Source organism: Protopterus annectens, chromosome 9.part0, assembly GCF_019279795.1.
Source record: "Protopterus annectens isolate FY-2018-M chromosome 9.part0, PAN1.0, whole genome shotgun sequence".
Lineage (NCBI taxonomy): Eukaryota > Metazoa > Chordata > Ceratodontiformes > Protopteridae > Protopterus > Protopterus annectens.
The window spans coordinates 1279063923-1279078223 of NC_056743.1; the positions used below are offsets into that span (position 1 = coordinate 1279063923).

The following is a 14301-nucleotide window of genomic DNA, read 5'->3' on the forward strand; positions in this document are numbered from 1 at the left end:
TGGGTGGGGATGTCAAGGATAAGTGAAGATTGATAATACAGATGGAATGTTATGGTAAGACATAATTTTTTTTATCTCATGTTGTCAATCTTCACGTAATCCTTGACTGTGGGAAAGAGTCCCCAGCTACAAAAAACTTGGAAGGCCTCATGGAAGAATATTCCTGAGAACCATCAAACCAAATGATGCTCATCCCCTAGAGACCATATCCAGTTTGTAATGAATAATAACGGTATGAGGAGATGCCCAAGTAGCTGCTGCACATATATCATCTAGAGAAGCTCTGGAGTGGAAGTCTGCAGAAGAGGCTGTTGTTCTCATAGAATGTGCTTTTATAGGTCCTGGCAGTTGTACTTTCCATTTGTTATAAAAAAGGTTTTACAATCTTTGAGCCATTTAGCCAAAGTAACCTTAGAAATTGGTTTGCCCAGAGCAGTGGGAGAAAAGGAAACAAACAGCTGATCAGATTTTCTGAATTCTCTTGTTCTGTGAAGGTAAAAATGTAATTGCCTGTGAACATCTAGCATATGGAGGCAATATTTACCTCTATTTGAAAAATTGGGGAAGAATATGAGAAGTTGTATAGTTTGATTGATATACGTGTCAGAAACCACCTTAGGTAAAAAAGAAGGATTGTTCTCAAAGCCACTCTATCTTTATGGAAGGTCAGGAAAGGGGGTTCGCAAGATAAAGCGTGTAATTCCACAGTTCTCCTAGCAGAGGTAATAGCGATAAAAAAATAAGGTCTTCCAAGATAAGTACTTCAGTTCGCAACTTGCTGATGGTTCAAAAGGGGAAGCAATTAAAGATTGTAACACTAGGTTGAGGTCGCAAGGTGCAGTGGGATCCTTGAATGGAGGCCTGAGCAGTAATGTCCCTTTCAGAAAGGCTTTACAAAGCTTGTGGGATATTAGAGCATAATTATCTAGACCATTATGAAAATCTGAAATTGCAGCTAGATGAACATGAATAGTCAAAGATGAAACTCCTACATCGAAAAGCAATGCTAAAAATTCCAGTACTTTATTAACTGGTGCAGAATATGGATCAAGATTGTCTGTTGCCTATTTTGAAAATTGTTGCCACTTGCTGCTGTATAAGCATGTTGTAAAAGTTTTGTAGGAGACTAGGACACTTTGCTGAAATGTGGCAGTGAGGGTAGCCTGCCTGGCTATCATGGGAACTGTGAAACCATGCAGTGAGCTTGAGATTGTCAAGATTATGGTGAATTAGTCCATCCAGATGGGACAACAGATCTGGATCTGGGTCCAGAATCCAACATTTCTGAATTAGGTGAGGCCAAAGATAGGGAAACCATATTTGTCGGGGCCAAAAGGGGGCAATGAGAATTATTCTGTTCTCTGATGTTTTGGTTTTCTTCAGAAACTGAGAAATGAGGGGAATCGGAGGAAAGGCATAAAGCAGACCAGAGGGCCAATCGTGAAGAAGACCGTCTCTTGGTGACTCCCCCGGGGGGGGGGGGACCATAGAAAAATAGCTTTTGCACTTTTTGTTCACAGAGGATACAAATAGATCCAAGCATGGCTGACCCCATTGATGTAATATCTTTTCTGCCACCAAAGGATTGAGTGACCACTCGTGAGCCATTAGAATGCACCTGCTCAATTTGTCCACAATCACGTTGGAGCTCCCTGGAATGTGCTCTGCAACAAGAAAGCAGACAGATGAAATTGCCCATTGCCATACCCTGAGTGCTTCTTGACAAAGCAGATTAGATCTGGTTCCCCGTTGCTTGTTGATGTACCAAACCACTGCCATGTTGTCTGACTGGACGTCAGTAGTTCCTGAGGGGAGGACTTCTTGGAATGCTACTTTTCAGATTAGTAGGTTAATGATATGCATAACACCACAGACTGGGAAACTCATTTGGTAATGTAGTGACCACAGACTGAGGATGTGACTACAGAGAGGATCTAAAGCATTTTTTTAACATTTCATTCAGTATGGCTTTTTATGAAACTGATGGCATTTCTGCTGTTAAAATAATGTAGCTTTCAGTGAATGTGCATATACAACATAGTGTTCATTGTAAATTTAAGGGTTACAATACTAGCATACTTCACACTAACTGTTGTCTTACCATTAGAAACTGACTGAACTGGATTGCCAATGATTAAAGGGTGGATCTTGCAACTGAGATGAGTTTCCCCTCCAAGTGAAGCATTGCCTCTGTGTGCTGATTGGCTCCTAACCATGGGATGGGATTGCATATCAGGATGGACTTGAAGGAGAGGCACTAATAGGCACCTGTGCTGTAGCTACGCGTAACATTATTTCTTTTCATTTTACCAACAACAGAAAATAGGAAGTCTTTGCCAGCAACAAAGTGTTATGTCATTATCACAGACTATATCTGTCTAGCAAGGTATGTTATCAATTAGCTCAGAGGTAATCCTCAAAATAGTGCAGTAATTAAAGTAGATAGGTCAGTGCATGGAAGTAAAAGCATTAAGTAAAACTGTGTAATGTGGCCACACATTTTGTATGCTTGTCATTTTTGACTGCTGTTGCATGTCTTAACCAGCAAGTGCTTACACAATTTTGTTGATTTGCCTACACCTAATAAGTGATTCATTGTATTGTTTTTCCTGTATCTGCAAAATCCTGAATTTCCATCTTCAAATTAGTCTTTTCCAGCAAGAGGTTTCTATGACCCCTTCGCCCAGACTTATTCAGACAGATTTATATGGTGGTGCTTCCTTAGAGTAGTATTTTCCGACCCCTGTCCACCATGCTTACATTACTTCTCTTTACATTTTGACCTCCTCGGCCCTCACTGTTGGTTTCATATATGCTTCTTATATGAATGGCACGTTATGATTCCATCTTGTTACAGTTACACAATGATGCAGGCTCTGGCATGAGTGATATACCCTGTCCTACTGCATCTAGACAAATAGCTAACCTCCTTTATAACACGGCACTTCCCGTAATTCTTCCCTTTCAGCTTCCTGCAGATTTTTTCCTATGATGAGAGGTTCCTGGTTTCTCCATACCCTGATCTTCCGGAATATTGTCTCCCTACAAAAGGAATGCTCCTTAAACTTTAGACTTTATGCAGCAGTTTCTGTCCACCCTGCTGTATAAGGAAGGACCATGTTCATATACTGTCACTCCAAAACCCTGTACAAGGAATTTACCATGTACCCTAGACCTCATGCAACAGATTCTTGCTACCATCCTCCAAGAAGAATGATTCTTCATCCCCCAAATGTTTTCACTCTACTTCATAAAACCACTGTACATCAGAAGTGTTACCTTCTGTCTTTGACCTTTAGTGACTGAGTTTCCTATCAGTCTGTTGCAGTGTTGGCATTTATTATTTTGAGATCACAGCCAGTTTTACATTTCTTTTCTGTGGAATTATTTCTTGTTTCTTCCTAAAACCCAATTACAAAGCTTCACAGCAATGTGCTGCATGAACAAAATTTCACGTTCCCCTATTCACCCAACTTCACAAGACTCACCTAACATGTGCCTGTTTCCCTTCCTCAAAGCCCAGCTCACATAGCTTCACATCAGTGTCTTGTAGAGAGCGGTTTAGTCACCCATCTCAATATCAATGCATTATAAGAGGATCATCTCTAGCCTTCATAATCCATCCAATTTCCTATTCACCCAGCTTTACATTAGTCCATTAAATGCAAATTAGCTCTTACCACTGTGTCCTACTCAGCTAGCTTCAAATTAGTGATGTGTCAAAGGATAATTTCCTGCCTCCTTTCACTACGTAAGTTTAATATTAGTATACTAAAAAAAATATTTCCTGACCTTATACCATTCAACTTGCAGACATTGAAAATAGGAACAAAGACCCTTGGAAAGTAGGTACATCCAACTAAAAATCTGATAATCTAATTAGCATAACATTTGAATATCAAACATTACTTTACTCTAACAGCTTCCAGTAGGAATGTGGGATATTACGTAGAAACACAGTTGAAAAACAGAGTGACACAATGGTGGAAAAATGTAAGCACATTACCAAAGAGATAGCACAAATTCTGCAGACTTTAATGAACTGTACTGCAAATGCCTAGCACACATGGCCATTTCTTATTGCTTCAGAAACAGGGAATGGTAAAATGTGTGTCCTCTTTCTTTGAATTGTTGCTGCCACTAGTATGTTGGTCATATATTGTATGGTCTTCTGTGTAACTGACAGCTTCAAAAATCACATGTGATGAGGGGGATTCAGAAAAGTGGGTGAAAGGGTAAATCAAGCCTTAAAATCAGGACATACCTGAAAAAATATGGACATCATGTGCAAGGGTAAATTAGGCCTAAAAATAAGAATATTCCTCCACAGTGGGGGCAGTTAAGTGGTTTTCTTCTATCCCACCTGTTTAGCTTCACCTCAGTATGCTACATAAGGTTTATTTCCTACACGTCATCACATTTGTCTTTCCCAAAGTCATGCTTGTGATGTCAAGTAAGAAGTGCTTCATTTTCCCTCATATCCTATATCCCCACTTTCACACGAGTTTACTACATAACGATTACTTTATACCATGCACATCACTCATCCAGATTTACATCATTGTGCTACATGGTAATTAGTCCCCCAGCATCAGGTTAATATAAAGACTTCACCTTCCCATTGTATTCTACTCACCCAGCTTTGCATCATTGTACTACATAATTAGCCCCCCCACATCAGTTTAATTATAAAGACTTTATCTTCCCCATTGTATTTTACTTACCCAGCTTCACCATGCCTTCAGGCATTAGAAGGATGTTTCCTGCTTTAAGGTCCCGGTGGATGATCTTGTTGTTATGAAGGTATTCAAGGGCCTCCAGGGTCTGCCGACAAACCACACAAATCTGAGCTTCTGTAAGACCTTTCTCCAGCTCTAGGAATCAAACCACAAGGCTATTATTAAGTCACTGTATGAAATAAATTAAGGCAGGTTATACTGTACATTAGTCTATGCAAGACATAATAATTTTCAGTGCTGATTTGTCTAACAGGTGTGACTAGATTTTGTCAAGGTTCATTGTATACCAATAATGCAAAGTAATGCCAGAAACTATTACCATAGTTTAATTGTCTGTCATTTATTACAGAAAGTTTTCTGTGCATTTCTAATTAAACATGTTTAGAAGTATCCTTATATTGTGTTAGTATTTAAACTTGCAGTGAGTTAAACAGATTGAAGTTTTTGCAAAACAATGCCATAAACTGATATTATCCCATGTGGTATGTTAGAGAAGATAATGGTATGTCCAAGAATGTCTATCTAGTAGAAATGTAATGAACACCCGCTTATCGTATATTCTACATTTGCCTCTGGGATAATCTCAGTTTGGAGAATGCAACAGTTATTTAGAGGGAATCTTATCAACATATCCATGCAACCAGCATATTCTCAAACACTGTTCTTTTATGTTTCATTCACACATGAGCTATACCTCAAAAAAGATTTTTGCCCTTTTCAGGTATATAATGGTCCTTTGATAGGAAAATGGAGGTTCAGTATTTGGAATAGTTCTATGCCCAATCATCCAAAGCTGTCAAGTCACATATGATGCCTGTAGTGACCCATTGCACAGTCACTGCTCTCCATACAGCTTACTAAGCAAGTAGGAAATGGAAGTAGGTCGCTAGAGCGTTCTTTTGTATCATATTAACACATCTACATACAAGTTAAAGCCACCAGTCAACTTGTGGCATGTCATTAAGACATGGGAGAAAACCAAATCCAGATAAAACCCATGTGAAGACAGGGGGTCTATGTTACATCACCGAACGCTTAAAAAGCAAATGGTGATTAATCGACCCTATGTAAGCGAAAGCTTACGATGTCAAACTGTCAAATTGCTGTTCCAACAAAAAAAAAAATAAAAAGAAAACACTTTAAACATTACATTAACTGGAGGGCTTTGCCCCCTACCCTCCCAATGTGGGGGGCTGTGCCCCCCACACACCCCCTACTTAAATATACCAACTCCGAGATCGCACTACAGTGACGAAAACGGCAAAGTAATGAAGCGGCCAAGCAAATTCTTTCCCAGGGAAAGAATTTGCTTAAAAGCTGTTTCGATATTTTACCTTTTCAGTCTTTTAAGTTTGACCAAGATGCATTTGAAAGAATGCTTCTTCAGTCTTGTAATAGGAACCCGCAGACAGGGAGGGGCATACAGACCTCAAACACAAAGCACCCCAGCAAAAAAGCAAGTCAGATAACCTCCCACAGTACTACTTACCCTTTCTCAAATATTTATTATAATTTATTGCCTTGGCAGTGGTAACTTATTGTTTGTTAGGCAGTGGTTGGGTAGATATGGCCAGCTAGGGCAGGTGAAGAACTTTCTACAATGACCTAATGCACCAGCACCAACACACTTAACAGAAAGAACAATGTTCTGGTTTGGGATGATGGTTTGGCTTCCTGCTCTCAGACTTGAAAGGAATGAACCACTCCAATAGGCACACCCATTATTTTGAAATTTCTATCCTTTGTCTATTGCAGCTTGAGTTATAGTAAGTTTACTGCAGTGTTACTCTCTCTGCATCATGTAGCATCTGTCTGAAAACTACAGCCAACGACCCATTAAATAAATTACATTAATGGGTTTTCTCAGTACCCACCATACAAATACTAAATAAAGTATGTATAGGTAGATAGCTACTTATCAAGAAAAGATATAAGTATAAACACACATACACTCTCTCTCTCTCACACACACACACACACACACACACACACACACACACACACACACACACACACACACACACACACACACACACACACACACACACACACTTGAAAATGCATTTATTTGTTTTTATTTACCAGGAGAGTCCACCTAGGTATGTACTCCTTTTTAATGGAGTCTTGAGGAAAAAAGCTTCAAAAAATTATTATAGTAAAGGAAACATTCAATAGATACAATATTTAGTAGCAAGTTTTACACAGAACGAAAAAACATTCAATAAACATGTTGCATTTAGTACAGTATTTTACACAGGAAAGGTAAAATAATTTATTTATTGTCATTTGATTACTGGGAAAATCTGAATCGGTAGGTGTCCATTTTCAGGGGCAGCCCAGGGAGAAAGTTCTAAAGTATTACAAAAACATTTTAAGAACAATAATTTTACAGTCTTCAAAAATAATACAAAAACATTTACAGTTCAAATAATCATACCAAATTAGACATAATGTTAAAACATTGGTTAAGAATAGATACAACTTGTATGACAATGATTTAATATTTTGGGAAATTTTTGCCATTTTAGAGAAATTAAAGATGTTAGTATAATACAAACATGAATTGCAATATACTGGAGATAAAAAGACAAGGTTATGGCATATTTAGAAAGAGAGTTGGGGACAGGAATTGACTGAAGTAAGGAATTGAATGAAGATGAAGAAAGGAGAGTATGGAGGTATGAATAGGTAATTGTTCATATTTAGAGATATAGTATATGCTGGTCTTGATCAAGAACAGACAAATTTTGGCTAGGAAGACTTTTGAATGGTTTTAAAGGGCTGGAGGGATGGCATTGTCCTGATGGATACAGGTAATTAGTTCCAGGCCTTAACAACATGTTATGAGTACAGACATTGCCCAGTAGATTTGATAGGTTTGTGGACAAAGTGGAGTTTTTAGTCATTGGATCATAATGACCAAGTGGGAACATAGTTGTGTATAATGTTATTTAGTGCTTGGACAAACAGATAGATTCTGGATAATTTTATGGGCAGTAAGAAGCTGTATATATGTTAATTGATGGGGTAGTTCTAACCAGTTTAGGATTTTTAGTGTTATACAGTCATGTGTTTTGAAAGGGGTATTTGCTACAAATTTAGCCAATTTATTATAACATTGCCCAAGATTTGCTTAAAAAAACATTGAAAATCATTTAGGTAGATTTAGGTAGCATTTTTACATTGTATGAACAATGGCATTTACACAGAAGTAAAATACAAAGTTGTAATATATGTACCTACAGAGAGAATAGTATGGTTTGACAAATAGCATTTGGACAGTGATCAGACAAGAGACAGACAATAGCATGATAGTCTTATTTACAGGGAAACAGTATCACTTGAGGAGGATGCTTATGGTAGTGATGAAGGCACTTTATTATATATGGCTAAAGGTAATGTATTACATTTTTAACAGGTGCATTTGTAAAAAGGAATATAGTCATAGTGAGTGCTGAAAGTGCCAAGACAGGGAGCTTACTCTAGGAAGGTCTATCATAGTAGCATTTTGTACAGTCTGATAGAGAGCCTCATGTAATCTCATATCCCTGTTAGTCAGTGCAGCAGATGCATGGCAGTAATGAGTACTGAGAGCTGTATTATTAGAAGGTCAAAAGCTGTAGTGCACAAATGGAGCTACAATAATGTTTTATCTTTTTTTAAATTAGTCGAAATATATTGGTTTATATCATACCTCTCAACATGGAGATATCAAAAATCTGGACAAAGGCCCATGGAAAGTAGGTACAACTGGCCCCAAATCAGGACACTGTTTAACATAAAATTTGCATGCATAATAATGTAACTCCACCCACTCCGGTGGAATTATGGGATACCAATGATAAAATAGTTGTGAAAATGTTCCCCAAGTTTAATGTTAACTCTGAATATACACATTCCACACAGAAGCACTGGTCTACGTTGCTTTACAACATCTCCTGCTGTTCTTGATGTGATTCACTTAGTTTCTGAACTTGGTGCATCCATCTCCTGACTCCAGCAATTACTGTCATGTCAAAGTAGCTGAGCCACTCCACTTCTGTCTTGTTTTACACATTTTGAAGTCTTTGCTATCATTTTTTTCTGATCTTCAGCTTTCAGATGCTGCTATCACTACACATCAACCACATTCAGTGTTTGCATGCCATTGACTTCTGACCTACTTTTGATAGCCTTCCCCAGCAGACTTCAGTTTTATGTTACTTCAGCTTAGCAGTTCATTTATTCTATTCAACTGGCACTGTGAAATCATCTTTCCTATCTAAACCCACCCACTGAACAGGTTAGTTTCTATTATGTATTGTCCAAGTTTACAAACAGACTCCCATCTTCTAACTACTGCATTACTTTCACAAAGTCAGAGATCTAGTAAACTGCGATAATACATTCCCAACAGCAGATCTGATAAATGCATGTCAATGGTACCCAGAATAACAAAAATATTCTTTAATTTACAGACTGTGAAATTATAAGTACATTCCAGGTAATTCACTCCTAACAATGCAACTCATGTTTTACGTTAAAAAAAACCTACGTGCCCATCTTTGAGAACCAAGGCAACCAAGGGGACACCTGGATGAAAGATTATTTGACATGTGGTGATGCAGTCCATTTCTTGTTTCCTTCCTTCCTTGGTCCACCTCCAGTTCAACTTTGAAAAAGACTTAAAAAGATGTTGCTCAAATGATAACTTTTATAAAATCCTATTTTCTTAAACTTCTTTTGAGTAAAAAAACAGTTCTCTTTATAAAAGAAATACACGCGATGCAACTATTTTGTAAGAGTGTTACTTATATTCTGTCCTCATTAAAATAAATCCAAATCATCTGAGAGTGCTGCACAGAGTTCAAACCGTCCAAATCCCTAAAATGATGCAAAAACTTCAAATGCACAATTGATGAAGAGCAATTGGGCATCGAGAAATTGTGAGATCTGACTTTTGTTTATGGACAGAAAAGCTGCATGAAAATCTCCATATCTGAGACGAATCCATCCATCCACAGCCCAATGTCCCCATTTTTCAACATGGGGTCCATGCCAGCCTACAAGCCGATTGTGAACTTCTTGTTTCAACTTCCTGAGGCTTGCTATTCTGGGCTGTCACAGTGAGGATGTTTCCTGTTAAACCCAAATCTTAGGCAACATCACGTGTAGACAACTCAACCTTCCAGAAGTGATTAGTCACACAAATAAAGTGAAGACATCTAAAATTACAAACTAAGTAACACAACAGGTATTTTTTTAAATAGCAACTTCACTTTAGAGCAGTGTTTGCCACAGGTCACTGTGCTTTTCATGTAATTTTTAACTAATTAATGGATTTCTTGAACAAGTTGCATGGTGTATTGCAAAGACTACTCATAGACATGTCACACATTAACTTAACAAGATAGCACAGAGGGAAATCATACATTAAAAGATACAACCTGGCTGATTATACTCTGCAAGTATAGAAATTAACAGTTTTAACAGCCTACAGACATTTTTGTGTTCCTGGGCCTTACTGGAAAAATCAAACGAAAATGTGTAAGCCAGTCACGTTAGAAACATTTGATATTATTTAAGTGAAAGTACAGATAGAAAAGTTGTTCAACAACAAAAAAAAAAATGTTAACTGTATCAGTCAACACTTCAAAATGTTTGTTTTAATGTGCGTGTGTATTCTCCACACTTTTGTTAGCAGTTTTACATATAACCATACATGTTAGACACAGACTATCAAGAACACACACAGGAAAAAAAAACATCAATTGCACACATCCACTCCTGCTCTAAAATGGCTATTTGGTGAGTTATTTTCTATTTTATCATGTGCTATTATGTCTACTGCTTGGCCACATATTCCAGTCTTTCAACACTGGATTCCATGTGTTGCCTCTCAATAATTCATGACTTACCATGTTATCAAAATATGAATGGAAATATGAAAGTGGACTTAAGAAGTTAAAAACAGCAGCTAATATCTCCACCGCAATTCACCCTAGTCATATAAATTTAGTGTAATTGTGTTCTCCATACCGTGCTGTTCAATGTATCTCATAATCTGTTGTCACCCAGTTAAGGAAAGCAGCTCCTAAGAAGATCACTATGCCATACAGATCTATGAATGTCAAATAGAAATGCAACAAAACAAGGAAGTACCAAAATGTTTATTTCTACAAAATGGGCATTATTGTACTACTGCAAGTGGTCACAAATGTTCATTTGATTTGCTTACAAGTTTGTAAATTGTCCCATAAAGCAACGGCAGAGCTGGAACCTTAAATCTGTTAACCAGTCACACCGTGCTACACAGCAGTTTCTTGCATAGTGCTGCTCTTGTTAGCAGCAGTAAAAACTGAGAGACTGACATGACAGTGATAATGTGAAGTGATGAAAACCTTGTGTTACAAAACAAAAAACTGCCACACATCCTGACAATTCAGATGCTACAAAAAATCAATGGTAGCATATGGTGTTTTTATAGACCCAAGCTGTTCAGGATACATAATTACTAACAAAAAAAGTTTCACCTTTCTGGTTTCCCCAAGAATTTAAGAACTTTATAATTAGGATCATTCTGTGCGGTACATTTGATCTGAAAAGAATCACCTGAGTTTCGGCACATACGAGCTTTAACAGATTACAGCACATGAAAGTGTCACTTCAGATTTATGTTAACTCCTTCCATCTTCTGTGCTGTGTATTTATTATTTTAGTTGTCATATACTTAATTTTGTTCTTAATGCTGGGATCAAATAACTCAATGCCAAAATCAATCCTGAAGACATCTATGAAGTGTGTGATTTTATTTTACCTATTTGCTTTTTGTTGACCAGGTTGCACCTCTGTGCTGTTAAAATTGCCACATTCAGAAGTTTGCCAATATGATTGATTAAAACACTAACTAAAGCTACAATCACATCAAAGCAGAGTTGGGGCATACCGCAGGCTGAACTCTTTTCCATCTTTTCAATAAATTGAAAAAACAAGTCCTCTTTCTTAGAAACTTTCTCTTAGTTTCAGAGCCCAAAAGACTGCATATAAAAACAAGACTTCCCGAACTGGGTATGCTGTTTAAATGTACAGTTCACCTTAACTGTTCATCTGCCAAGATGGACAATTTTAAAATAGGCCTTTTTATATCTTCTACTGCAGCTTTGCAAATGCCCTTCTTTGATCATGGCTATATATGGATGATGGGGATGAGTTTGTGTAATACTCACAACTTCTCGCAGCTCTTATTCTTTGCCTGTCAGACCATCAACATTGTGTATAGAGGCAGTACTGTGCAAGCTTGTGTGTAGAGATGTTCACTAACAAAACAGCAGTGTCAAAGAAGCCAATACTAATGACTAACAGCAAATCAGCTGATTTCCAGTTTTAACTTACTTCACACATTCTACACAGTTTTAAATGCAAAAAGCGTTTTCTTCACAGTGCAAAAAAATCACAATAGAAAAGTTCTATGAAATGAAACACCATGAAGGAATACTTAAGATTAACAGACAAATGCAAACACTTAATGACCCCTGCAGAAGTCGGAAAGCGTGAACAAATGAACTTCCAATTCCAATACAAACAACGTTCTTCTCTTCTCATTGTTATTTAAATCAACAGGGATGGAGACAAAACGATGGACAGAAGAATATGACAGTCTTCTGCATACTGTGTGTTAATTTCCTTTTACCTGAATATTTTGACATCCTAAATCATCCTTATTAACATGCAAGTCCATGTTCAAGTGCATTCTTTCTATGGACAGCACAGTTCCAAGCCCTGATATAATGACTAAAATTAAAGGTTGTTCATTATGATGGGTAGCATATCCAGAACAGGCAAACACGAGTGGACGAGGAGACCTCTACCACCCCCATCCCAAAACACAAAGAACCCTGATGCAAAATAAGTCCCTTATAACTTTTTCTTAAATAAAATGCCCCCCCCCCCAATAAAAGAAGTCCTGCTATCCCTTTGACAACAAAGCCCTGGTGTGGTCTGGAAAAAAATTTGATGTGCTGAATAAGTTATTGTTTAAATTAATAAAAATGTTTTTAAATAAAATCTACTGTTGTCACCCCCAATGCATGTGCGCACGCACGCACGCACACACACACACACACACACACACACACACACACACACACACACACACACACACACACACACACACACACACACACACACACACACACACACACACACACACACACACACACACACACACACACACACTCACAACTGTATACACCTAAAGGAAACAAAGCACTGATGTGTTTCTTGACAAACCACTGAGAAGTAATTCAACAACTATGCCACTGCAAAAAACAAAACCAGGATTTGAAGGGGCCACTTGGGAATTCAAGGCACCCTATTTCACCCCCCCCCCCCAAAATGGGAAATGCTGAGGAACTCAGTACAGTTGAGAGGTACGGTATACTCTTTTACATTGTTCAGGTTCCGGCACTGAAATCATGAATCACAGAGTTGTGATCCATAAACGCACAGTAGTGCCATTCCTGCCAATGACAGTGCAGCATGCTCACCAAAATGAAAATATTTCCTTCTGTCATTTACTGACCCACTCCAGCAGGGGATGTGTCAGTCACTTGATGAGAGAGAGTAGCATGTGTATGACCCATCACTGCAAACATTCAGTGACATCCATATGACCAAGCCTTTGACACAGATCAGGCAACCCACTGCAACTATTATAACCTACCCTGAGGTTAATTGTAATAGATATAGGGGTGAAGGTGGCACAGATGCTGCATGGGAGTTGCAGGGAATTTTTGTCCACCTCATAAGAAAATCCTCAATGGTTTTCCCATTTGATCATCCAGGTTCAACAATGACTGCAGCAGTGGTGATAAGGTAAACTAAATTCATGAAGGAGCAGCATGGAAGATGAAGTGAGTGGGAGCTGTACTGTTCCAAGTGGGAGGTGTGCTGTTCCAAGCATTTCTTCACATGACAACCAGGGAGTCAGTCAGCTCCTGGTACAGGACAAGCAGTAATCAATGCAGTTTTAGTGTGTGTGTGTGTGTGTGTGTGTGTGTGTGTGTGTGTGTGTGTGTGTGTGTATTAAAAATAGGGAGCGAGCCTCCCCATGAGTCCTAAAATCCTACCATACAACATGTCATGTATCACACAAATCAGATCTATAGTTTATCCCTTTTTCTGTTTATGTGTTTACATATTTATTTTTGTATGAATCACTGTTTCCCATTCATTCCAGTAGGATATAATAATTGTGTAAACTCTGTACTGAACAAGACTAACATAGTTTCCTTATTTATGAAAATGAGTTGCTAATATGTTTTAACTGACATTGTAAATGTGCTTTTCTTTTTTAATTTTATTATGTAATTTATATTTTTTAATTTAATGCATTTCATTTCTATAGGATTAATGTTATATAAGTATAGTGCTTATTGTGTGGTATGAGCATATATTTTTGTCTGTTCAGTGTATGAAATATAATTTTTTCCATACGTTAAAACTGGGCTAAGTTAAATTAATTGGTACAGTGTTTCAGTGGTTTGTGATGCACATAAAGTAGTAATAAATTTCTGATGATATG

General features: G+C 37.8%; 1 protein-coding gene across 2 annotated transcripts in view; it reads right to left on the reverse strand.

Moving 5' to 3' along the window:
* Positions 1-14301, reverse strand: part of LOC122811999 (serine/threonine-protein kinase 10-like) — a 504844-nt gene that overhangs the window by 237299 nt on the left and 253244 nt on the right. For both annotated transcript variants that reach the window (XM_044084213.1, XM_044084214.1), the window contains exon 4: positions 4725-4874. In XM_044084213.1, the coding sequence (XP_043940148.1) occupies positions 4725-4874 (150 nt within the window). The remainder of the gene's footprint in view (positions 1-4724; positions 4875-14301) is intronic.